The sequence below is a fragment of the Oryzias latipes genome, chromosome 7 (genome assembly GCF_053564925.1).
Source record: "Oryzias latipes strain Hd-rR chromosome 7, Olatipes_Hd-rR_3.1".
Classification (NCBI taxonomy): Eukaryota; Metazoa; Chordata; class Actinopteri; order Beloniformes; family Adrianichthyidae; genus Oryzias; species Oryzias latipes.
The window spans coordinates 4,985,828-5,012,415 of NC_136243.1; the positions used below are offsets into that span (position 1 = coordinate 4,985,828).

Consider the following 26,588-nt stretch of genomic DNA (forward strand, 5'->3'; position numbering starts at 1 on the left):
CTGACGAAAAGTTCCGGATCAGGTTCTACCAGAACTGAGTTTTAAAAGATGGAGATTTGTTTTACCCTCAGGACAGACAGAAGACTGAAGAGCAGGACAGGATGTGTCAGCTGCAGGTATGACACCTGGCCACGCCCCCTGCCGGTCATGAATTTAGCTTACATTACGTCCTGCTACTGTGCTACATGGTGGTGTGATGGTCAGAGGTCATGGTTCACAGGAGGAAGGCACTGGTTAGAATCCCAGCTGCATCTTCTCTTTGTGATGTTTGCATATTCTCATTCATTCATTCATTCATTCATTCATTCATTCATTCATTCATTCATTCATTCATTCATTCATTCATTCATCTTCTAAACCAGTTTGGTCCCTTTCGGGGTCACAGGGCTGCCAGAGCCTATCTTGGCCACTCTCTCCTCGATTCAGTTTTATTTCTATAGCCCAATATTACAACAATGATTATGTCAATGGGCTTCATAGTGATTGTATAGTAAAAATGAAATCATAAAGAACAATTCAATAGGTAATGGTTACAGACTAAGCTAAAGTGGGCATCTCTACCCTCAGACCTTCCTTCTCTGTGAGGAAAAACTCCTAAAAAAACAGATTATGGGAAAAAAAAAGGAGAAACCTCAGGGGTGTCCAAATAAAGGAGGGATCCTCCCCCAGGATGGACAGGCGATTACCAGAACTCTTAGAGAAGAACTCACTTATCTAACACTACAACTACATGTTTAAATAGACCAGCAGAGGGGCTTGGGGGACAGCTGGGGGCGCGACACGGGGCAGAGGCAGGGTCTACGGCCATGCATGATGTGGGTTTTTTTTCAGATCATCATCGTCAGCAGCTGTCCGTCTCGAGAGACGATGGTGTAGCTCCTTGTGGATCTACCTGCACCGCCAGGAATGGCTGTGCAGTCCGATTCTGGAATGACAGTTCCTGCCACACTTGGTTCAGGTGAAAGCTGATGGCTCTTGCAGCTGCTGTTGCTGCTGCTTCCTCCTGGTCCTTCCAGACACCTATTCTGCTTCCAGAATAGGTGTCCTACATGTTTTCCTGTTTCCATGTCGTCCTACATGGTGGCCGTGGTGCAGCGGTAAGGCGGTCGATCCATGATGAGGTTGCAGGTTCGATTCCCGCCTTGCCCATGAGTCGAAGTGTCCTTGGGCAAGACACTGAACCCCACCTTGCCTCTGGTGGTAGACGGGGGGCCTGTGTTTGGCAGTGGAGCAGCCTCCAGTGTGTGAATGTGTGTGTAACTGGGTGAATGGGTCTGTGACTGTAAAGCGCTTTGTCCTTGTAGGAAGAAAGGCGTTACACAAGTATACGCCATTTTCCTGCCATTGAAGCTCCTTATCGGCTAAGCAGACCTGATCTAGGTAATCAGCAGCAGATAACAGAGGGTCTCTGGAAAACCGGCAGGAGGCCGACCCTCGAGGCCTGGAATTGGACAGCCATGGTGATACAGACCTAAATCACCTGAAAACACAAGTGAGCTGAAATATGAAGGAAATAAACACTCCACCATGATGGACAACACTGTCAGCAGCTGAACCAAGTTAAAACATCATGGAGAGAACCAATTCTGATGTGCATTTTTAAGGTAATTTAGATGACATATTTACAGGGAAAAAATGATTGCACTTTTCTAAAGAGGTTTAGGCTAGCAGAAGAAACTCTGCAGACTCCATTTTAATACTTGAAAGGAACTATATTATGCAAAATCAACTCTTTGAGCTTTCAAGTGTATCATAATGTTTATGTTCAAAACCCCAAAGTGGTATTTTGATCCATTCAAGCATTTCTGAGTATTCCTCTAAAAACCTACTCTTTGCCCCTCCCAACCCACAAAAACAAGTGGGTTCTCACTCTGTGACATCACAAAGTGAGGAACAGCCCCTTCCAGGAAATTTCCACTGGTACAATGGTAGTGTCTTTGCCTATGACCCTTGTGCTATCTTAGATGACCCCACCCTTACATTGACGTGTTCTCCCTACCATGACAAAGGTGGATAAAGGTGGAAAGATTTCATGTAATCCATGGACACCAGTGAAGATCACAAATCATTGAAGAAAAAAGGTTCAGAGCACTGTCTAGTGGGTCTACATAATAATAATGGATTGGATTTATCTGCGCTTTTCAAGACACCCAAAGCGCTTACATTATGTCCATTATTCATTCACTCCTCATTCATACTTGGTGATGGTAAGCTACTGTTGTAGCCACAGCTGCCCTGGGGCAGACTGACAGAGGCGTGGCTGCCATTTCGCGCCTACGGCCCCTCTGACCATCACCGGGATCATTCATACACATTCACACACCAGTGGAGCCACACTGGAGGCAAGGAGGGTTAAGTGTCTTGCCCAAGGACACAACGACATTTTGGCTGGTGAGAGCGGGGATTGAACTGCCAACCCTTCGATCATTGGACAACCCGCTCAACCACCTGATCCACTGTCGCCCCACATGACCCAACTCCCAATATTAAAGTGCCTAGGATAGCACAAGGGTTGAACGGGGAGACCGTGGGTTTGAATCCACAGTCAGTTCATATGAAAGACTGAGACGCAGCCCCCCCCTGCTGACTGTATATGGAGAACAGGACTGAGTGACTCCACCCCCCTGATTCTTGGTCCGACAGATCTATTTAACATTATCACAGTTCCTCGTGGCACAGCAGATCTGCGTGCGACTGGAAAGCAGTGAATTGGAATGGAGCGCATGGCTCTACACTCCTCCCCATCCGGTATAGATATCAAAGGTCTGATTCACATATTTGGTTTGGCAAAAATTTTACGTCGGATGCCCTTCCTGACACAACCCTCTGTATTTATCCAGGCTTGGGACCGGGTGTGTACATTACTTTGCAATAGGTTCGGACATTGATTGTTTTTTGAGGGTGAAACGCAGGCACGCCGCCAAGGCCGGCTCTAGGTTGACGTCATGAAATAGCTGCGAAAAAACTCATTTCATTTTTTAAAAATCGTTCTTTCGTGTGTCAAAGCTGATATATTATCATATGTTTATAGTTTACTGTTAAAAGCTTAAAAAAACCTTTTGGGGCCTTTAATAAAATGCCTTCATGTTTCAAACCCAGACAATTTAAATAAAGCTATAAAAAAGACCTGTTTGAAAGAGTGTTTGTTTGCCCACTCAGACTCAAACAAAGTAATATAGAATTTAGCTGGTGCTGGTTTATTAATGACCTCATGTGTGTTTAGAAATCCTGTCAAACTTTCCCTGAAGTTTTATTAAATTACCATTCATGATTCTGACACTCCTTTAAAATTCCTGTAACTTGTGCTATCCTAAGCACTTTAAAATTGGAAGTTGGGTCATCTAGACCCACTAGACAGTGCTCTGAACCTTTTTTCTTCAATGATTTGTGATCTTCACTGGTGTCCATGGATTACATGAAATCTTTCCACCTTTGTCATGGTAGGGAGAACACGTCAATGTAAGGGTGGGGTCATAGGATAGCACAAGGGTTAAACAGCTTCAGATGTTCCTTAAGTTCCTCCGATGCAGTTCCTCTGACGTTCTTCTGAAAATTAACATGATGAACTGGCCTCCTCATCTTCACAAATAAAGATCATAAATATGCCTGTTTATGAGATGAAAAAGAACATTTGCAAGAAAAGAGTTTTTTTTTTGGTTATTTGACTTTGACAACTTACAAAGTAGTTAAAATTATAACTTTATTTTTTATCATACAAAATGAGTTTGGTCTTTTCATAATAAAACCTTATTTGAGGGCGAGCCATCACCTCTTCCTCAGACAGATATATGTACACATCATTAACAAACTGCACACAGCTGGTAGAACAGCTTCCTCACATGGATGTCAAACTCCTGTAGAAAACGGCATCGAGCAGAGCTTCACCAATCAGAGCACAGTACAGAACTGTACAAAGGAACATGGCAGGCCGTAAGTCCCGCCCCCTGATTTATAAACAATGAAAAGAAAGAAGAGAGCACCATGAACCGTCATCATCAAGGCATGCAGAACTCTACGAGATCAAGAACTACCAACTACAAACACAGAAAGGAACATCAAAAAAAGAAGGAAGCTGCAGAACTGGGTCTGCTCCACTGTTGTTCTGGGTCTTTTCATTTCCCTGTTGTATCGAGTCCATAGGATTTGTAGTTCCCATCATGCATTGGGACAGATAAGCGAAACAGCTACCAATAAAAACAAACACCGCCACATAGCTGCAGCAGTGAAGGCACAGCTGGAGTTGATAAATATAAACACACAATAAGTTAGTGTCTAGCTAAAACACACACACAAACACGCACACTCACAATTAGATCACAGATTGCTTTTTTAGCGTCGAATACCGGCAGCTTCGACGTTCAAGTTTAACGTTATTCCACGTGAAGTCAGTGTCTCGTCTAAAAATAGAAGTGTTGCTCTGGTTAGGAGTGGCTCTGCTCACACTGCTCACCAGCCTGCTCCACAAGCGCAGCAGCTGGCAGAACTCTCATTCCAAAATACATTTAGTCTACGGTAACAGTGTTTCCTCTTGTAATAGATCTCCTCTTCCTTTATTTCCCACAAAAACTTCCTGTCAGAAATCTGTCCAATAACAGAACATCGTCAGTAGTGTCCAAATCTGGGCCTATAGGACTACCGTCTGGTTTGTTACTCCAACTTTTTAAATCTACTGACTACTCATAACTTGGATCAGGGGGGCTTTACTAATAAGAAGCTGCAATGACAGACAGGGTTGTGTAGAACAACGGAGCATCAGTCAGACTTCCAGCTGACCTGTTTAGACACCTCAAGCTTTTAATATACAGAAATGGAGCAAAGAGGATGTTTAGACGCGTTCACATGTGCAGAGTAAAGAAACTGGAATCACACTGAGATGTGGAGGAAGGAAAAGCTCCCTGATTCGGATTCCCTTATTGCCTAGAATTGCTCTCGGAACATCTAAGAACTGCCGGCTCAGGTAGAAAAGTCAAAATATACAAAACAGCAGATCTGAGATCAGCTTTGTCTCAGATGAGCAATAGAGAAGATCATAGCAAAAATTATTTAAGTTGTGCTTTTTGGCTCACAAACAGCAGAGTGTTCTGGGAAATGTAGTCCAAGGCAGCAGGTGACATTATTCCCTGATTATTCATTGGATAGATTGTCGTGGTCAGGCTGGTGTCAGGTCGGCTTATTTAGCTTAATGCTATTTTAAAATCAACACAAATTTAATTGTAATTTAAAGTTAATCCAACTCGTTTTACATCTAATAGATGAGATTAAGAGCTGCTGCTGAGTGACGGAATCACCATGTCTGACTGTAACCTCCTAATATAAGATAATTACACAACTCACACACACATGCACACTGATGCACACACACATATGCATGTGCGTCCACACACTAAGTCCCAGTTCTGTTTCTTGCTTGAATCCAGGTTCTGCATCCTTTTCTCCTCTGCACACGTTGATCAGAGGTCAGTGACTTTGTTTTCCACCAGGGCGGCAACCTGCTGCAGTCGGTACGCCAGCTGCATCTTCTGACCCGAGGCATCCTCCTCCAAGGACATGATGACCTGATGAGAGAGACGGCCATTCAGTTTCTCACACCAGCTGTGATGTCCTCTTCAGGTTAAATGTGTTAATTTGGACTTCAACAGGACAGTTCCAGAAGACTTGGAGAAATGCAGCCACGCAGAACAATTTCAAGAGAAAGACACAAAAGGTGTGAGGTTACTTGACCTGTGTGAGTTACCTGGTCGTAATATTTGCTGATGTACTTGTAAAGTTCGTGGAGGGCGACAACGCTGTTCATCTCTGATGCAAAACTCTGCGGACAGACAGATCCAGTGAGACAGATGATGCAGACAGACAAACACAAACTGGTGTGGGCAGACAGGCACAGACAATTCGTGCAGACATTTGGGTCAAGATGCAAAGATGGAGCTAGATAGGTGCAGACTGAGAGACAAGTGAAAACAGACAGGTGCAGGTGCACACAGACAGGGGTAGCTAGACAGGTGGATGTGCATACTGACAGAAACAGGAGCAGTGAGGCAGATGCAGACAGACGGGTAAAGACAGACAGGCATGGTCAGACAGGTGCAGTAAAGCTGGAACAAACAAACAGGCATGTACAGAAAAGTGACAACAAAAGGGTGTGGTCAAAGTGTTGCAAATGTTTGACATAGGTTTGTGTTTACTAACCCCTGAAAGCTCAGTCAGATAGGAGTTCATCTCCTGGTAACATCCTGATGCAGCACTGCGGATGTCACTGTAATACCTAGACACACACACACACACACACACATGTATTACTGTGTTTATTTGTGATTCGCTGACAGCTGCAGTAAAAAGTGTTTGGAACTTCCAACTAGAGCAGGACTGCCCAACTCTGATTCTCAAGATCTACTGCCGGTTTCCCAGCTCTCCCTGGACTTATTGCTGCTGATTACTTGATCAGGTGTGTTCAGCCAATCAGAAGGATGAGACACCCGGGTGATGCCTTAGTCACAACTGCCGTTACAGGTGGAGAGGGGCAGGCAAATAATGGGCGAATCATTGTGGGAATTTGAAAGTCGTAGACCACCCAGTGAGCACGTGGAGAGAAAATGTTCATGCACCTGTCGCCACCCTCCCTGTTTTCCACCCTCCCTGTTTTCCAGGTTTTCCAGTGTTGTCGCCTGACCTGTCGCCCTCAGCATGCCCATTTTCTATGGGCATGCTGAGGGCGACAGGTCATACCAACCACTTGTGCAATGTGCAAGGGTAATAAGTAAAGTAAAATAGTTGAGATGCAGGCGTATTGTAATTTTTCCTTTTTTCAACCCCTCCAAACACAGTAACCCCCTGCACACAGTAAGGGTTAGTGCTGTTCAAGTGATAAATGCACACCCCTTGCAAGCTTTGTGCTGGTTAGAAATCAAGAAATTAGACAGAGTGTAGTTTTTGTGGACACTAACCTCTGTCTCACATTAACACCGAGTCTGTGCAGCATTTGCATGCGTTCAGTAAGGAGCCAGTGGATGCACATTACTAATGACTGGAGTATAGTGTAAGGGGCACCGTACGACAGCATCGTACATTATCCTTACAAATATTTCAGAATACATTTACCTCACTCAGAATAATGGTACGTTCCATTTTCATGAGGCATGCTGACAGAGGCGTGGCTGCCAGTTCCTGCCTCTGACCATCACCGGGACATTCATACGCATTCACCCACCAGTGGAACCACAATGGAAACAGGGAGGGTGAAGTGTCTTGCCCAAGGACACAGTGACTGGGGGGAGCAGGGATCAAACCACTGACCCTTCGATCATTGGTTTATCTGCTCAACCGCCTCAGCCACTGCCGCCCCCTGCACTTGTTCTCCTCTTAAGATGCAGCTGCACTCTCTGATCTCTCAACGACCCTCTACCTGTCTGGACAACCCAGCACCTGTACCGTAGCACCAACCGTAGCACCTGTATGGGTCAACCCACTATGCCAGTGCATGTGACTAAGGCATAAACTAACCAGTAGAGTGCAATGTAGAGAAACCTGGAAAACAGGGAGGGTGGTAGATCGCAAGGACCAGATTTGGCATATCATATATAAAGCGCAAAAACGTATGTGTATCCAAATAGATTACACACACTGTTTCAACATAGACAACATTTGATAACACTGGTTAAAGCACCAGAATTTCAAGTTGGAAAAATACCAGAAATAGTTACTGAAGGTTTAAAATGAATTGTGTGCTGAACACATCTGTATGCTTTAATTAGTTTACAGTATATATGAATAATTTATACACAAGAAGAGTGTTCTATCCATGTCTATAAAAGAAATATTCTCTGTAGGACAAATCTCTTCTTGTGTGTATCTTATATGCTGTTACCTGCTGTTGGATGAATGGGGAAATATTCAGTTCTTGCAATGGTAAATCTGACTCCAGAGGAGTCGGTGCCTCACCAGCCATCAACCTCACCGCACGTCACTGGATGGAAGACGGCTTTCAACATTTGAAATGCTTGGTTCTGCCATTTGGTCTAACTGATGCCCCACCAGTCTTTCAAGTCATGGTGAACAACGTTCTTCGTACCTCTTTGTTTTCTTATAACTTGATCTTGATTTTTTCCAGGAATCAGTCCGACTACATATTTTTCTGACTCTCCTAACAGTCATGTGCTTTCTTCTCCAGCAAACTGACCTCATCTGTAAAAACTACAACTTAAGGTACAAGGAGCTACTAGCCATTAAACTGGTGCTTAAAGAAAACAGACTTTGGCTCTAGGAGCGGAACACCCATTCACAATCTGGACTGACCATAAGGACCTTTCTTATCTGAAAGACGGGAAACGCCAGAGGGTCTTTGTTTCTCTACCGCCTCACTTATACTGTTCCCTTCAGAACTGGAATAAAGAACTAGAAATCTGATGCTGCCTCTTGACTATATTCCTTGGACTCTGACTTCCTTTGAACCAGAACCCATCCTGCCTCTCTCCTGTGTCATTGCTGCGTCACCCGGGACACAGAATCAGTGGTGAGAGAAGTTCAAAGGCAAAAACCACTGAACCCAAAGACCAATACTGTCTTCCAGAGGCTACACGCTCCCAGATGTTGAAGTTATTTTTTATGTCATCCTGGATTTTTGAAATGTTGATTTAATTGTTTATATAAAGGATGGTGACCAATTTTCCATGATCTTTATAAAAACAATAAAAGCTACTTCAATCAAGTTGCTGACAACATATAACTGCAGAAAAACTATAGTAGATATCTGCTCAGCTCTGATGGTGGAGTTAAAGACATCTAAGCATACGGGATGTAAGCCATGTGCTGGTTTCCTCATAGAAGAGGAAGTTCATCGCTGTCAGCAGCTCCTCAAGCTCCAGGTTACTCAGGAAGCTCCTCTGAAGCTCCGCCTCTTCTGCTGCTCTGTTGCTACCCAATCAGTCTGCGCATGCGCAAATATTATGTCACTTCCTCTGTGTGGCCAACGTTGCCACAGCGCTTGAGGAAAAAAAATCTGCACCTCTATGGTTTTCTATTATCTGTTATATTAAAGTGTTTGGGAGGCACATGCACACTTAGAGCCCTTGGGGTGCTTCAGTTTGATTCATGTTGATTGTGTCTGTATCACATTGTGACAACATAAATAGTCTCCAGTGGTTTATTGCTGTGATGTTTTGTTAGTCTGTGATGAAATGAACAAACTCATGTTGACAACAATTTGTTTCAATAAAAAATGACAATTGTATCACTTTCCCCTACACAGGTATCATAGCTGAGTAGTTATCTATTAGTAGTTTAGGTACCGTTTCATAATAAGAGGACTCTTATTATAAACCGTTACCAAGAAGTTAGGCTAAGCTCCGAACACAGCCAAGGATTTGAAACTCAATCCTTTGAGAGCAGTTGGACTCTTGCATTCTGTAGTTGCTCTTACACAATCTTGTGAGTTTAAACTTTAGAATTTAAGGTTTTAGTGTTTGAGGAAGGCAGTCTTACCTCTCCACTAGCTGTTTGTATCTTGGAATCTCTCTGGCATACAGGAGTTTGTTTACCGGAGAGTCCTGGTTGGACAAAAGATTAATATGAAGCTTTGTGACACTGGGACTTTGAGCGGGCTAAAAGACAAACAAAGCTAACCCGTCCAACTTTGTGTTCAGAGGTCGTGCATGAGTCGATGAACGTCTGAGCAATGACAGACAGGATGGCGTCAATGCTGTCTGTGATCTGAACATCCAGAACAAACTGTGGATTCTTCAGAATGTTGACCCAGAACCTCAGAGGGAGACTGGGGAAAAACAGAAAGGTCAAATCGGCAGTTCAAGCAGGCATTCACAGCCAGATACATAATAATAATAATAGCCTAGATGTGAGATGTGATGCTCACCTGTTAGTCTTCCAGATGTGGACAGTGTCTGGATCATCAATCCCGTGTTTCTCAGCCATGTCATCCAAAAAGTCGAAGAAGAACCTGACAGCAATGGGAGGGGGACGCTTTGTATTGAGGATGGCCACAAAGACATCATCCACAAACTTCTGTAGTGTTCCCTGTGAGGATCCCCAGGTCAAGAAAGACGTACAGGTGGTCAGCGTATCAGATAAGCGTTGCTGTAAGCCAAGCATGTGTTTGTGTGATGTTACCTTCATGGACAGCAGCCGGGTCAGGTAAATCTCGGGTATGGCTTTGGCCCTCTCCCTCTCCCTCATGCTGCTCTTCCTGTGTTTTGGGATTTCTGGATCTTCACTGCTCTTCACCAGGTGCCACAAACGGAAACCTTCCTCCTCCTCGCCCTCCAGCATTGGCGTTTCTATGGTAGCATAGAAATCATGATTTGGTAGGAAGTAAAATGGGTGGGGCATGCTGACATTCTCCAAAATGTGCACGTGCAGCGCAGCCACCTGGATTCAAACAACAGGAAGTGTTAATGACAGAAGTCGCGTTTTCAGGCTGGAAATATCGACACTTTTACTTTTAATTCAGACAATAGGAACAAATGTTTACGCCAAATTCATGTTGTGTGCTGGAACAAAACAATTCCAACACTCATCAGTCTGAAGCCCTTCAAATCTAATCTCTCACAAGACACCGTGTGCTCCGGTGACAAAGCAACACTATTAAAACTAGACAAACTGGATACAGCCCAGTAACTCACACAGAAGTGAACACACTTATTGCTCATGTTATGGAAAACATGTTCCTACTGACCACTGTTCAGTCAGAATCATTCAAAGATTTCCCTGTGTCCTGTAAAACCTTCATAAAGTACATTGATGACAGTAACACAGAAATGAATACGCCGCTAATGACATTGTTTCCTAGGATTCTTGAATGTTGATACTTACAGCCTTTGCTTATATTTTATGCAGTTTGTTTTTCTCCTCATGTTAGTTTTTAGGCATTTTAGGGAGTGTTCTCATTCAGACGGATGAAGCCACCCGGATGAGTGGTCAAATGTTGAGAAAACTGAACTTCAAGACAGTTACTGTTGTTCTGTTTTCTGTGGAGTTTGAGGTTTCTAATATTCAGATGCTTCTGAAAGTGTTTGTGTTCGCTGTGTTCCCCGTTGCTTGGATGTGTTGTGTTCTTACTCTCTCCAGTCTGGAAAACCTGACTGATTCCTCCTGAACTCTGTGATCGAGGAATCAGAGCCACAGTGGCCCCATCAGGAACCTGAGGAAGAGCAGACCAGGATGTGAACAGACATGGAGGAGCCTGCTTCATCTTTCCAACCTGGAAGCAAAGGAGGCGGACAAATTCAGCGGTAGGTTCTCACCTTGTAGTGCTGCAGCGTGTTAAGGCGTTTCCAGTGACCCTGAACAATTGCTGTGACATCATCATCTGAAAGGGTCAGATGACCAGCCTGACCCGAACGCCACTCTGTTGAAAGCAGAACAGGTGAGGAAGGGCTTTGAGCCAAACTACTGTACAGACAGAAAGAAAGGTGCGGCGGCAGGTTAGACAATACCCAGATCCAGGCTGTCGGCCGCAGGTCTCTGAGAGAAGGGCGCTCCTCTGTAGACCTGATCCAAGATTTTATCTTTCACCTAAACATGTGGGACAGGCAGAGGTGAAAAAAACAACCAGGTGAAACGATGACAGACAACCCAGCGGACCAACAGGCGGTCACCTGTGTGATGGTGTCAACGTCGAGGACTTTAACAGGACATGGCTGAACCTCCACCCCGTTCTTCACCAAGACAGTTAGAGTCTGAGACACACAGGTGCAGAGATGGACAGGTACGTTCTGAACACCCACTTTTCCAGTTGTAAATAAACCAATGATGTGCTGCACAGACAATAGTTGTATCCATGGTTACCATGGCACAGTAATCGATGTCCTCTCGCAGCAGGTGGCTGTCGTTTAGCGTCCGCTTGGCCTTTCCTGTCACAGCATCCACCGGACCCTTGTCTACCTGGTACTTTATGGCCCGGTAGAGCATGTAGAGTGGCTCACCTGCCACCTCCTGGCAGACAGACAGGTAAGGGTGAGACAGGCAGTTGAACAATGAAATAGTCGAGCCCATAGACATGCATGAAGGCAGTTACCTTGAGAAAGGAGTAGAGGCAGATGGACATCCAGTTGGTCAACATCTTTTCAACAACTGTTTCTGTCCTGGAAGATAGTACAGGACAGGTAAGTCAGACGGACAGGTCCAGAACGTTCGCCTGCTTTATCAGATGACCCAATCACAGTACTTCCCAGCCCTGACAGTTTGCTAAGAGGCACTTCAGCTTATTTTTGAGATTTTATTGTTTTGCTTTTGGCCTCTTTTTCAATCCACACAACCCTTAAAACAGTCTGCTATTCCATAACCAAATCAGATTGGCAAAGGTTGGTGTATGAACCAGAACCAGATTAAAGTATGAAGTCTATTTGAAATTTGGTTTGGAACCACAAACCTAAACTGTGCACCCCAATAACTTGATTGCTTTTTATGGTTTCGGGATAGGCTAGACCAATTCTAAAAATCCAAAAGCTTAGGAGCCCTTTAACTAGTTGAAGTGTGTCTTATGCACCACAATCAGTGCTGCAGAACAGAACCAGTGGGACGGGTAAGTGTACTCTGTGCGTGTTTTTCATACCGGCGCAGCATGAGCTTGGGGTTTTTGGTGACATACTGCTGCACCAGGTCCTGCAGCAGACTCTTCATGACCTCTGTAAAGTACTCCAGCTTGTCGTGCAGAGCTATTGTGAGCAGGCTGGCCACGTAGCCCCGGTCTCTCTGAGAGAAACCCTGCTGGGCCTCCAGAGTGTGGATGAACTATGACACACAACACAGTGGCTCAGGTGACGTTGCAGGTCCAGACTCAACAGGTCTAAAGCACCAATACCCACCCTAGTGAGGAAGAGTCTATTGTTAAGCAGGTTAATGAGCTGCTGAAGGCCTTGTTCCACGGTCAGCCTTCTGGACTCTGGCAGATCTAGTTGCCGGCTAAGGAGCGCCATCTGTTGGCCTGGAAAGAAGACTCTCTCTGCATAGACCCTGTAGTCCAGCAAAGGAAGCCCAGGACCCCCAACATCACTGCTCAGATCCATCATCTCGGTCATCAGGTCTGCAGGGAAACGAGAAAGTTAAAGAACAGCCTGAATAAACAAAGTCAGGACTGTAAAAACTGGGCTTGGTGTACCAGTGAACTCTTTGCGGCACTGATCTCCAACGTTGATCTCCATAGTTTCCAACTGAAGCAGGACCTTCTTGTAATCTCTGAGAGCCTGTTTGCTCTTCCTCCTGCACAAAACACAGCAGTGGAATACAGCATTTGATCCGAGCATAACCCACTGCAGGTTACTGATCCTTAATGCAGCCTGGATATTTAAATTGGATTGTGTACTGGAGCACAGTGGGGTTCCAAACCAGTTCATCACAGTCTTAATATGCTGTAACATTAAGAGTTCCTTACCCTGAAGCAAACAGCTGGAACAGTGAGATTTAACCTTAAAGTCCCACTCGGATCATCTTTTGATCTGTCCTCAAAGCATTCTTGCTGGTATTTTAATTATGATGATTTTTGCCAAATTAAAAAAAAAACTGTTTTCACGACATAGTTTCTGCAGAGCGACAGGAGTTAATCAGAAATTCTCCTCTGAGTTGTGGGTGGGACTGTTGGCCCAGAGTAAGCCTCCCTTCATTTCCCAACATCCCTCTGTGTACACTCTCTCCCCCTAGCTTATGGGCTGTACAACCTCAACATAACCTTAGCGGTGCAACAAAAATGGCAGCAATATTGCAGATCCAGCCGTACAGCTTAGATCCAGATTCCAGCTCAGACGAGGAAAACAAAGACGTACATGGATCTATTTGTCTGCAGGAGGATGATAAGAGTGTGGCGGAGCAGGGAGACTGTGGCCTGCTGACTAAAAACTGCACAATTTTTCAAACTCTTTTTTTCATCTGCTCAAGGTTTAACAATGTTTTCAATAAAGAAATATTCCGAAATCCAATTTTAATCTTAATTTTTCTTAATACTTGTCCTCCATCCTCAGAAAAATGCCACAAGATGTTAAAAACACCAAAAACAACCATCTGGGTCTTTAAATCCCCAGTTCAACACCAACTCTGTGACTTTAAACATAGTACAACTTTCAACTCCAGTTGCTGTTTCCCCTTTTGTTTTTAAAGCTGTGATCTCTAACCCCGGTCCTGCAGAGCTGATTCTCTCCTCTGTTTGTTTCTAATGCTGACTGACTGAACACCCCTGATTCCCAAAATCTGCAGGACAGGCTCTCCCAAGGACCAGAGAACAGGTACACACCTGTACATGAGAATGACCACCAGCACCATGAGAATGATGGCAGCAGCTCCCGCCCCCAGACCAATCTGAGCAGCCAATGGGACAGGAGACAGCATGGAATCACTGTCATACTGAACCAGCCCCAGGTCCACCTTTAGGTTCCCCATGAACACCTGAGAGACAAAGCAGATTCACACAGTCCACAGTCATGAAGAAATTCCTCCTCAACAGTATTTACTTTTGGAAAACTAAACCAAAGATTCAGTGCCTGTGGGTTTGTGAATCCCCTTCCTTTCACAAAGGGTTAATGAAATACTACATTTATTATTTTTTGTAAAAACAGACACCTCTGTGGAAAATGAATTGCACTAAACCAAACTTCCTTCTCCAAGTGGGTTACCTTTAGTCTTGGAAGTTGGTGACCGTCGTCCACACTCATTGGCTGAACCTCTGGGGGTTCACAGTACAGGTGAGTGCTGTCCAAAGTCTTCACCTCACACTTCTGGTCCCCAAGCCGAGCTATCACTTCCCTTCTACCCATGGCTCTAGTCAGGTCCCGACCCTGCAGGACAGCAGAAGAGTAGGAGGTTAGGTGGGAGGAACTGTTGGGGCTCAGAGCCGCTGGTTTTACCGTACCTCCACAGCGATCACTCCTCCAGGTTTGAAATGATATGGGACATCTGCAGCTTCACTGTTTAGGGGGAAAAGCTTTGGGTTTGGATAATAGGTGAAGCTTTTACCCTGAAAGACAGACAGGTGGAGAGGCAGACAGGTCAGTTCACAGACAGGCCTGATCACAGACTGGTGGGCGGACTGACGGGTACCTTGATGCTTTCGAAGTGGACTTGGACATTGTCCAGCTGAAACCAAACACCTTTCACTTTAAGATCTGGAAACACAGCGGGGGTGGGACAGGTCATCTGGGAGGATGACAGGACAGAGCAGCGCTCTGACACCTGACAGACAGACAGACAGGTCAAAGGGAGACAGGTAAGTACAGGTGGTATCCTATCAGGTACAGGTATCCTGTCTCATCAATGGGCTTGCCTCACCGTCGCCATTGTGCTGTTGAAGACCAGCTGCTGTTTGGCGGTGAGAAAAGCCACTCGTCTTTTGCGTTTGACTCTCTGCACCTCCTGAGGCTCCACCCACACTGACATGATTGGCTGCTGCACAACGTCCAGATTCCTGCCCGTTACCACAATGATGCGCCCACCGCTGAAGACAGTAAGCTGTTGTCAGGGCGTTGCTTTAAAAAAGCCACTGTTTTTCACAGAAGCACAACTGCCAGGTCAAAACAAAGATCAGACCGGTAAGCGCGGTTTGCGTTTACATGAGAGCAGTCTCCAATGTTTATCCTAAACGTATCCGAACGTTCAGAGAGAAGAGAGCTTTCCACATTTATGAAAGTCCATCTGCTGCAGCCTGATGGAAACCTCCGCTAACCTAACTAAAGTGACATCTGTTGCTAACTCTGCAGCAACGTCTGATGTAAAAATGTCATTTGAAGTTAAAAAACACCCCCAAAAAGTTTGTTTAGCATTGTGGCTGTGTGAATCTTTCTTACAAAGAAATGAAATAAAACATTAAAATCCAGAGAAACAAATCAGATGTCTATCTTGAATTTACAACCAATAAATGTGATGATGTCACTTTGGAGTTGGAAGCAAAAACAAATGTTGAAGTGAAACCTCAACCTCCAACAGCAAGAAACCACAGACTGACAAGTTCTTACGCGCAGAAGCTCTCAGCTGGCATGGCGTCCGTGATCATGGGGTCATCAAGGTAACGAAAGGCACGCTTCGGAACCGTTCGCTTAGCTTTTCCAAACAAAACCCAAACTGGAACCTCCCCAGTCTGGTTACTAGATCCAGTCTGACACACCAGCCTGGTGTCGTTCACCTCCCCCAGGCTGAAAACACACAGTGGAGGAGGTTAGGAGATGAAACATGGAGGCACCAGGCGAGGTTGAGCCCAGTGTTTGGTTCGAATTAAAAGCTGCTGAACCAGTGCAGTACTCACATACGGCAGGGCCAAGGACCCAAGAAGACACTCAGGTCTGACATTTGACCTGTCAGCAGGTGGCGCCCTCTAATGCTCACTCTGGTTCCTCCTGAGACTGGACCTTTGTCAGGAACAAGATCCAGTAAGTGGGGGTCCTGAGGAGAAACCACCCCTGGATTCAGTTACTGGTTGCACAGACGATGTTGCACACATAGTCTGGACTTGGGGTCTGGTCACACGTCTTGGTTTTACCTGATAGGTGAAAATCTGTGTGGAACCTCCAGGCAGACTTGTTCCCATAGAAAACGAGACCGGCCCCACCCTCTGCTTCCCACTGGGCTGCAGCTCACACACAACCCTAACAAAGGTAAGGCAAAGGTGGGGACATGTCTTTGAGCAGGACTTGACTTTTAATTCTTGCATAAATCTAGAACATCCTTCTGATTCGGCCAGTCACCCTGACAAAGCTTGTGCACGCACACAGAGCGCCACAGTCTCTGCGCTGTGTGCAGTTGAACCAAAATCTCCTCCTAGCGGTGCGTCGTTCTGTGCTGCTTGACAATAACCAGCAGTGCTGCAGTACAATTGGACCCTGGGTCTGAATTCCTGCCCTACTCCATAACGGCTAGAAGACTATGTAGACAACCTGGTGGCCTGGATTTTAAAAGCAATTCAGACACCATGCTCACTTGTTTTGTTTTTTTTTTAATGACAAATATGAGGTCACAGATTTTAGGAACTAAAAACCTAATAGATTGAAACATTTTACAATATTTATGAATCCACTGAGTTCAGAAAATGAAAATGTTGATGGAAGCCCATTGAGATGACTATTGGTGTAAATATTGGGCTATACAGATAAAATTGTATTGAATTCAACAATGTGGTGAGTAGGGAAGGAATTCGGAGACAACCAGAGTCTTCAAAATGGCTTTTTATGAACAATATCCAGTTCATGGTGTCAAACACATTTTGTATGTTATCACAGTGACGTGCACAGGATTTTAGAGGGGCAGGGGCTCAGAGTCAGAAAAGGGCAGCAAAAACACTATTTTTGTCCTAAACAACACAGAATTTACGGGAATTTTTAAAATAAACTACTAATAGACAAATACTCAGCTACTGTGGATGAAAGTGAGACAATATCTTTTCTTCTATGTGAAGAAAATGTTGTCAACATGATTTTGTTCACTTTATCACAGACCTAATAGACATCAAAGCAATAAAACATTGGAGGCTATTTATGTGCTGCAGACAGAATCACCACCATCAATAAAGATGGTGATATTTTAAACACAGACATCCTACAACTTTCATCCTCAGAATGCTGAAATATTGATCATATTTAATGATATCATACTGTTGATGTGAGGATTCAGAGAGTAGAAGAGTCGGGTTTTCTGTTCTACCAGTTCAGGTCATCTGCCATCTCTACTTTTTGTTTTTTTTGTTCTGTTTAGGTTCCTTTAAGATCGTTGAATCAATGGACGGTGACAAGTTAGAGCAGGACTCTCAGGTTCCAGCTGCTTTACTGTCACGTCCTCAGACCTCCGTGGGACAGCAGATTCTCTCGCTGTCCCGCCTCTGAGTCCGAGCGGAGCCGCAAAGACTGGAGCGGCAAATCGGAACCCCCATTTTACATTAGGGCACTTTTTATTACGAGGCACGTGCTCAAGCCCCCCTAAGACCCTGCGGGTGAACGTGCCGGGTCACTGGCGTCCTTTCAAGCACAGTGGATTTCTTTTTTTTAATATAGAGATCACATACAATACATAAGAATGTTTTCAGGGGACAATGATTTTGTGACAGGACTAAGAGCTTAGGGGTGGAGTTTAGCTGACAGGGTTACCTGGTGGAGATCTGGTAACCTTCCATCTGCGGCACACATGGAACACCTGCCACGTGAACCCTGCCCACCACGTCCTGGTACCTCATGCCCAGATTAGACCCAGTGATTGTCAGGAGGACCCCTCCCTCCAAAGGCCCGGTGACAGGAACCACCTGCACACATTCAGATGTTCAGGAGTTTCCGCAGTAACGGCTTCTTTGCAGTCACCTGTGGACTGGACTCACCTGTGTTATTTGAGGAGGTGGACAGGTGTCAGCAGGCTCGCTGAAGCATGACTGGTTGTAAACACAGATGGGGGCGGGTCTTCCAGGACACCAAACACACCCGTACTCCCTAGGTACCGCCCAGCACTGTGAGCAATCTGATTGACCAGCTGAGCAGTCATAGAGGTGGACTAAACATTGAAAAGACAGACACAGGTGTTTGTGCCGCTGAAGGTACTTGAAAATAGAATCTGGATCAGACCAGTCTTAAATTGTGTTCCAAGTAGGACCAAGCGGTCCAAAATCTCTAACACAAGCACACAGAACTGCCTTACACAGGTGTTTCTTACCCTGAAGTTCAGGAAGTGTGTCAATGCGCCTGTTTCCTCTACGTAGGTAGACTGGGGCTGAATACTGCAGCCTGCTGGTGGAATAGTGGAACTGCACAGACAGAATAAGAAAACAGGATCAAGGACAGGCAGAAGAAGCTTTGACATCGACATTCAAATAAATGTAGAAGCTAAGTGTGTAGAGAAAAGTAAACACACAATAAGAAGATGCACACAAACATTTTACAACAAATGAATATGTTTTATTGACTACTTTTCAAATTTAGAACTGCAATTGATTAATTCACATTCTAATAAAATATCTTTGAAAAAAAAGAAGGTAAGGGTGTGTGTGTACTCCTGTTTGTCTGTGTGCGTGTTCATGCTTCCTTTGAGTACTTGAGCAAGTACATGGAGGAGTTTGGATATGGATTTTTGTGTGCATCTTTCTCTGTTTGTGTAGGTCTCTTTGTGTTCATTTGTTGGCCTTTTTGTATGTTTGTGTATGTGTTTATGTTAGTGTATGTATGTCTGTTTGTGTGTGTTTGTATTTGTGAGTGTTCATGTCTGTGTCTTTTATGTGTGTTTGTATTTATGTCTGTGTGTGTGTGCGTGTGTTTTTGTCCCTGAATGTGTATGTCGGTGTGTGTGAGCATTGGCCTGTAAATGTGAGTTTGTCTCTTGTTTGTGTGTTTACATGTGTGTGTCTCACTGTGTTTTTATGTGTTTGTATATTTGTCTCTACTCGTGTGAGTGAGTTTGTGTATACATCTGTGTCTGCAAATCAATATAAATCAAAACTTTATTTCTAAAGCACTTATCGTTTATTTGCAGCACAAAGAGTTTTGCAGGTTAAAAATACTTTTCAAACCTTAAAACCAACCATGGGGATCTGTCCACAGCAACGGCCCCACCCCTGACCCCAGAAGGATCATTACAGGATCGCCCCGAGCAAAGAAAGCAACTGGGGGGGGGGGTCCCCAGTGCAACAACCTGTTCCCTAAGAAGGCTTAGTCACTGCTGAGGAGGATCCCCCAAAAAAATACACATCACTAAAAGGAGATATAACTATTCTAATAAGAACAGTCCTGATGAATAAAACGAATGATAACGTATCAATACATAAAATAATTTCATTTTCAAAGAAATCCATTTCCAAATTTCAGCTCTAAGCCAGGTTAAAAACATGAACAGCTTCTGTGGCCCCGAGGCCTTCTGGGAGGCGGTTCCACGGGCGAGGAACATAATGAGTGAAGCTCATCGCAAGTTCTAACTTTAGGAAGAACCAAGGGGCCTCAGGGTCCGTGAGGGTTCATACACCCCCCACCCCAGGGTTCCTCTGTGGGCAGTGTGTATGTGTATGTGTGGTGTCTAAAGTGACCCCCACAAGGCCCTAGATGAATCAAGGTGTCTAATAAAACGTTACGTCAGAATAACAGGAACATTTGTGCCAAGCCAGCTTTCAAAGAGACAGTCTATGTTTTTATCTAAATTAGGTCATTATGTTCATTAACATATTTATCAAAAAGAGCAACATTTCAGACAGGATTGTTTATGCAAGGTCTTAAGTGAAGGCAGAGGATGATTTTTTTCTAACTGGTGGCATGTGTGTGGAATGGAGATATCATACAGTGCAAATGGTGTTTGTGGTGTCTGTAATATGTACTGCGATATGCCATGTCATAGATGTCAATTTAACTGGAGATGTATTCTTGCAGTTGTATTTTTTGTATGTGTATTTGTTGTGTGTGATTGTATAAGTGTTGGGGGTGTCTGTTTGTGTGGGACTGTTACCTTTTGGCTTTTGCAGGTAAGGATATGAGTATTTTCTGCCGTTTTCTCCTCGGTAGCGGTCAGGTTGAGCTGCACATTCTCGATTTCAATGACACACTCGTAGTCACCTTCATTCTGGCACAAAGAGTCACAAAACACCTTCATTAGAATCAGAGTGGAACTCAGCAAGACGCTCTACTAAACCTGAATGAGACCTGAACAAACACCCAGTCGGACTCTTAGGAGAACCTCCAATGACCCACTCCAATGAATATTGTGTTTCTGTTGTTTTTCACATGTTCTTTTAGCATTTTTCTTACAATGGAGGACAAATATACAGAAAGTATTAGAACTGTATTTGAGTGTTCATTTAAATCATTGTGAATCAGGAGCAGTCACAGTTTGGGTTTCTTTGCCTTTATTTCTGTTTTTGTTCTGTCATGTTTTGAGTTCTGTTTCCTGTTTTATTTTGAAGGTTTCCTGAATGCGTGTTTCGAGCTTTACTTCCTGGCCCTAATCTCTCCTGATCGTTCTCATCTGTGTCTTGTCAGTTCTGTGTGTATTTAAGTCTCGTCTTTGCCTTCCTCCTGTGCTGGTCCATTAACGTCTGTTTCCCTGATTTTGGCCCGTTTACCTCGAGTGTTGGTTTTTGCTCTGCAGTGCTTTGTGTTTGCAACCACCTGCCTCCTCGCCTCTGCATTTTGGATCCTTCACCCCCCCCCACACACACACACACACACGTGACAGGGGCACGTGCCAACTACAATTGAGAAGCTTCCTCCTCTGCTCCATTCTGATCATCCACTGTCAGACAAATCGATCCATGTTCTTCTTTGTTTTCTTCGTCTGAGCTGGAATCTGGATCTAAACTGTACGACTGGATAGATACATTATTGCTGCTATTTTTTACGTTGAGGTTATACAGGGCTGTAAGCCAGAGGGAGAGGGTGTAAACAATGGGATGGTGAAAAATCAGCACTTACTTAGGTCCTGCCAACATTCCCACCCACAACTCAGAGGTGAATTTCTAATTTATATTTTTAATTTTGGCCAAACACGGCATAATGATCATTAAAGACCAATGAGAATGCTTGTACAACAGATAAAGAGTTGATTGGAGTGGGACTTTAACGAAACCAGAAAGAAATCTGAGAGGGACTTAAATAGTGGTTGGAACCAATTTGGTGGTTTAATTCTCCCAATCCAATCCAACAATGCTGTGCAGAGACGCATCAGGTCCCAGACCACAGCATGGATTTGAATCCATGACCTCCCTCTCTTTTGTTGGCTTTACTGAACCAGAATCTTCACTGAGCACTGGGGCGGTTCAACAGGAACTAGCACTTCCAAGATCATGGCTCTCGACTGTAAAGAAAGGGGGTAAGCCCCTCTTGGGTACGTGGAGAGCTCTGGGACCAAGTGGAGGAGTTGAAGTGTCCCAGTGTCTTGTTCACAAGTGAAAGAAGGAGTGAATGAGGAAAAAGGGAGATAGGTGCCGTAGGTAATACTGTTGCTGTGCTCATCTGTTAACAGTAAAGAAAGAGCTGAGCCAAAAGGCAAGGCTCGGGATTGACTGGTCAATCTATGTTTCTACTTGACCGAAAGGTACATGCGGCTCAAATTAGTTTCTTCCGCCTATCCCTACCAGATGGGATGAAGAACTCGGTCACCCAGGAAGAGCTTGTAGTAGAGCCGTTGTTCCTCCCCATCCAGGGAAGCCAGTTTAGATGTCTCAAGCATGTCCTTCAGATGCTTTCTGGACGTCTCTCTGAGAGGTTTTCCAGGCATGTTCCAATGGGAAGAGACTCCAGGGAATATTCAGAACGCATTGGGGGGAGAATGTTTCTCATCGGACCTGTGAGGGCTTTAGGTTTCCCCTGGGGAAGGACTGGTCATCTCTGCTGATGACCCAGCTCCAGATAAGAGGAAGAAGACGATGAATGGGTCATACCAATAGCTAAGCCATAATGAGTCCCAATGCCTCCCTGCTTGACACATAGCTCAGGGGCTAGGTTGTTTTAATCACCAAATGGTTTCCAAATGCGGCTGTAATTGCAGCCCACCGCTCCCCCTGGGAATGGGTCAAATGGAGAGAACAAATTTTGCACACAAAAATGAAACCTTCACTAGATATCCCAACTGTCTCAGATGTCTCACCTGCCTATACTGTAATATTTTTTTATTTAATGTCACGTCTTGAAATGTCTTGTTTCTTGAGATTACCTTCCATGTTCTGTCATTGGGTTCCCTACCAAGACGGACCGAACTGGACCAGACTGGATAACAACAATCTAAACTGGAGTAGGGGCTTAAGTTGTGTGCTGCATAACCTCTTTAGGTGGTTGTGGTGGGGGGCTCTGGTGTTAAATAACTAAAATATTTGACCTGGTCTCAGTTCCTCACACGTTTTATTGAATGATTGCTTCACTAAAGATCCATTTTTTGTTTCAGCTGGGTTTCTGTGACCTCTCAAGCCATCACAGACACAGAACTTCAGCCCATTTCTTGAACCAGTAATATTAGATCATCTGGACATGAGGGTCATTTCAAAAGTTCTGTGGGTGGGGGTTCTCAATTTCTCTTTTCATTATTAAGTTGTACAGATGCCAAAGGAAGACACTCACAGTGTACAGGTCTAAGTTCCTTCCCTCCAGCACTATTGTAGTGCTCTGGCCCATGGGCACTAAGGCAGAACTTCTCAGAGAGAAGACCAGAGGACAAGAAGATGGACCAGATGAGCCCTGGAAGACAGACGAGAGGAGACCAGGTTAGAAATGAGATTTAATCACAATAAATTAAATAAGAGAAGAAAGACTTTTTTTATTCAACAAAAAAACTAGTGTGTCAATATTTCTACTACAACAAAAACAAGACAATAATATGTAAAAAAAAAAAAAAAAAAAAAAACAAGGAAAAACCGGGTGTCCACATGACAGGGGAAACGGACAGTCACGATGAGACGGTCAGACAGAAACAGGCAGTTGGAGACTGGCAGGCAGACAGGCAGACGGAAACAGTCACATGGAGACACGCAGACTCAGACAATCAGACTTTGACACTCAGACGGAGACATGCAGACAGACAAGCGGGCAAATGGAGACAGTCAGATGGAGAAAGTCAGACGGAGAAAGTCAGACGGAGAAAGGCAGACAGAGACAGTCAGACAGACACAGGCGGACTGAGACTGTCAGATGGAGACAGGCAGACGGAGAAAGGCAGACAGAGACAGTCAGACTGAGACGGGTAGACGGAGACAGGCATACAAAAAGGCAGACAGACAAGCGGGCAAATGGAGACAGTCAGACGGACAAAGGCAGACAGAGACAGTCAGACAGACACAGGCAGACTGAGACTGTCAGACGGAGACGGGTAGACAGACAAGCGGGCAAATGGAGACAGGCAGACGGAGAAAGGCAGACAGAGACAGTCTGACAGAGACAGTCTGACAGAGACAGGCACACAGAAAGGCAGATAGAGACAAGCAGACAGCTGTCTCACCCTCTGGCTTAGGATGATGTTCGGGGTGGGGCAGCTGTGGTTGTGAGTGCACAGCTGTTCTATAGGACACCAGTTACACCCCCACACACAGCTGACACAAGCAACACACCTGTAACACAGAAGATCATATGACCTTTATCATGACCTTCTCCACCCCACCCCCTCAGTGATGTGGTGTGTTCAAAGTCTTACTGGGAACTCTGGTTCAGTCGGCTCACAGACCCACAATCGTAGAAAGTCATGTTTCCTGTGGTGATGGTTACATGACCGAGCGTCAGAGAGACAGGCAGGATCATGTGATCTGCAGATGGGACACAAACTGCCATAAAGCCTGAACACATTCATACATGCACATGGGATTGGGGATGGGTATCGTTAAGGTTTTAATGGTACTACTACTCTTATCGATACTGCTTATCGATCCGGTATTTTAACGATCCTCTTATCAATACTTTTTGAGGATGAAAAATAAATAAATAACAAATTAAGAACATAAAGTGTTTTATTTCCTCATTATGCAACAACATTGTTTTTTTTAACAAAACATTTTACTTTATACATTAGAATGTTCCAGACAGATTATTTAATTAATTAATTAATCTAGTTATTTTTATTCTTTATGAGCGTGATGTTTCCTTTGATCTTTTGTCCATTTTCCACAACCATAGACTTTTCTGTCTGTCAAACACCCAGAGTTAAGTTAAGTTAAGTTAAGTTAAGTTAAGTTAAGTTAAGTTAATTTAGATGATGGAAACAAATTCACTTTGATACAGACTCCTTTCTATCTATTTATTTCTCTTTAAATCCAGTAAACCCAATAAATTATCTTAATTTTATAGATGACAACTATCATTAGTTATTAATTATTATTTAGTATTATGAAGCAGCTGTTAGTTTGTTGCGGGTCTGGAATCATAAGCAGTGAGCCTAAGCCCCGCCTCTCTACCTGTTTGTTGTTTGCTCTGCGTGCACCAATCAATCGAACAATCAAATTTGGTTTGTGTTGGTTCTCTACTCAGCCAAGAGTGTTTCTTTAGGCCTTCCCCCAGAGGAAAATGAGCACCCACTTACCTTTTCCTGTAGGCGTGGTAGGGAGGAGCTCCGGCTCAGGTGATTGACAGGTGACTTTTGTTCCAACAATGACAGCCGGCTGGGGGGAGAGCTGTCCGAAGATGCAAGACAGAAACTCTGTCTTTTCAAGGGCAGGAAGCTGGGCAACTGACAGCGTTACCTTGGAAACAAAAAACAAAGGTCATGAGGTTGTGAGACTCCGGTTGGTTTTTGCAAGTCACTTAATCTTTTCCATCCTCACAGTTTCCTGACACCAAAGTGGAGTGTCAAAACTACAATCAGAACCCCCTTCAAAGCTGAAGAAGAGTCCCTCCATTTGAAGAATGGAGGTCAGGTCTAAGCCGAGGGTGGGTTCGAGCAACTGTGACAGTAGCTTTTCAGTTCAGGACAAGGCTGATCTGCTGAACACCAGTTTGAATAGTAGCCATTGGGTTTTTAAGTTTGAGTTGGTTTTCAGTTTAAACCTAAAACCACCAGCTTGGACACACCTGGTGTGTATAAGTAAATGGTAAATGGTCTGTACTTATATACCACCTTTCTATCTTATTAAGGCCCAAAGTGCTTTACAGCCATCTTCCAACCACAGCAAGTAGGCAGGAGCTGCACCTCACCTTGTCAGCAGCTCTCACCTGGGTTTGCTCTGCCCTGCTCTGATTGGCTGGTTGTAGGTTCTGCACTGTCACACACTGATTGGTTGACTCAAAGCTCCAAAGCCAATGGTTGGCCTGCAGGTGCCGCTGACACTCGTGTTTGTGAACACACCTGAGTATAGAAAAATATTTACAGACATGGTCAAGCAAGTTATCTTCCAAACCTGCACACTTTTACAATATAAAACAAAATCTGCAGAAAAACAAATACAGTGTTCCCTCGCTGTATCGCTGTTCACTTGTAGCGGTTTCACAGAATTTTTTCATCGCTACTTTTTTTCCTCCACAGCGTTCTGTATTCTACGTCCGGACTGGTAGTTGACCTTGTCAATCAATCTCCTCCATGCTATGATTCCTGTTCAGAATGCTTTCAGTTTACCACATTTACCCAAATTGCGATCAAATCTTTCTTTCATTGTATAATACTGGACTTTTGTTTTCTACGAACCTTGAGAGTTTTAACAAGAGAGAAAACTCTAGAAAGGTTTGTAGGGAGAGGTTTTACAGCCTTGAAACGTCGGTAGTCCTTCTTTACGGATTTTGCAGGATAGCTTTGGAACGTAACCTAAATGATAAACGAGGGACCAGGGAACACAAAGAAGGGAAGAACCCAGGCTCACCGCCCCTCCAGGACACACCAGCCGCAGTACGGGTCTCTGACAGACAGACAGGAGCTGCAGTCTGTCTGTCTCTCACAGGAGGACACGGGCACCTTGGAAAGCTAATAAACACCAGAAGCAGCCAAATCAAAACCAAGCTTGTGATTGGACAAGACAAAAGAACGTGGAAAAAGAGACGCAGGCTGAGACTCACCTTATCATTAGTTAAAACATAAAGGTACTGTTGGCTCACATCAAGCAGCAGGTCAGCACCAACAGCCCCACTGTCCACCGCCAAGCTGCCATACAAATCCCCTGACCAATCAGGACGCACAAACACCTGCAACACAAAGGCCCAGGGATGTCAGGAGAGGCCCTGAGGACTGTAATGCACAGAGTTAGA

At 44.5% G+C, this 26,588-nt stretch overlaps 1 protein-coding gene across 4 annotated transcripts in view; it reads right to left on the reverse strand.

The window, feature by feature from the left end:
• Window positions 1–3,683: 3,683 nt before the first annotated feature.
• Window positions 3,684–26,588, reverse strand: part of plxnb3 (plexin B3) — a 65,405-nt gene continuing 42,500 nt past the window's right edge. For 3 of the 4 annotated variants that reach the window (XM_023957034.2, XM_023957036.2, XM_004086391.5), the window contains 35 exons: window positions 26,400–26,525; window positions 26,207–26,307; window positions 25,566–25,698; window positions 24,937–25,096; window positions 24,058–24,166; window positions 23,866–23,974; window positions 22,992–23,108; window positions 20,389–20,502; window positions 18,616–18,706; window positions 18,287–18,456; window positions 18,063–18,214; window positions 16,466–16,571; window positions 16,232–16,368; window positions 15,945–16,121; window positions 15,262–15,427; window positions 15,034–15,165; window positions 14,846–14,950; window positions 14,610–14,771; window positions 14,231–14,382; window positions 13,106–13,206; window positions 12,813–13,030; window positions 12,560–12,738; window positions 12,023–12,089; window positions 11,794–11,940; window positions 11,604–11,684; window positions 11,442–11,520; window positions 11,250–11,353; window positions 11,065–11,146; window positions 10,117–10,283; window positions 9,863–10,023; window positions 9,616–9,763; window positions 9,475–9,539; window positions 6,187–6,262; window positions 5,735–5,809; window positions 3,684–5,555 (listed from right to left, as the gene is read on the reverse strand). In XM_023957034.2, coding sequence (XP_023812802.1) covers window positions 5,451–5,555; window positions 5,735–5,809; window positions 6,187–6,262; window positions 9,475–9,539; window positions 9,616–9,763; window positions 9,863–10,023; window positions 10,117–10,283; window positions 11,065–11,146; window positions 11,250–11,353; window positions 11,442–11,520; window positions 11,604–11,684; window positions 11,794–11,940; window positions 12,023–12,089; window positions 12,560–12,738; window positions 12,813–13,030; window positions 13,106–13,206; window positions 14,231–14,382; window positions 14,610–14,771; window positions 14,846–14,950; window positions 15,034–15,165; window positions 15,262–15,427; window positions 15,945–16,121; window positions 16,232–16,368; window positions 16,466–16,571; window positions 18,063–18,214; window positions 18,287–18,456; window positions 18,616–18,706; window positions 20,389–20,502; window positions 22,992–23,108; window positions 23,866–23,974; window positions 24,058–24,166; window positions 24,937–25,096; window positions 25,566–25,698; window positions 26,207–26,307; window positions 26,400–26,525 — 4,374 coding nt within the window. In that variant the 3' untranslated portion in view covers window positions 3,684–5,450. Of the gene's footprint in view, window positions 5,556–5,734; window positions 5,810–6,186; window positions 6,263–9,474; window positions 9,540–9,615; window positions 9,764–9,862; window positions 10,024–10,116; window positions 10,284–11,064; window positions 11,147–11,249; window positions 11,354–11,441; window positions 11,521–11,603; window positions 11,685–11,793; window positions 11,941–12,022; window positions 12,090–12,559; window positions 12,739–12,812; window positions 13,031–13,105; window positions 13,207–14,230; window positions 14,383–14,609; window positions 14,772–14,845; window positions 14,951–15,033; window positions 15,166–15,261; window positions 15,428–15,944; window positions 16,122–16,231; window positions 16,369–16,465; window positions 16,572–18,062; window positions 18,215–18,286; window positions 18,457–18,615; window positions 18,707–20,388; window positions 20,503–22,991; window positions 23,109–23,865; window positions 23,975–24,057; window positions 24,167–24,936; window positions 25,097–25,470; window positions 25,546–25,565; window positions 25,699–26,206; window positions 26,308–26,399; window positions 26,526–26,588 lie in introns of those variants that run through there. The other variant, XM_078950081.1, reaches the window with a different exon arrangement.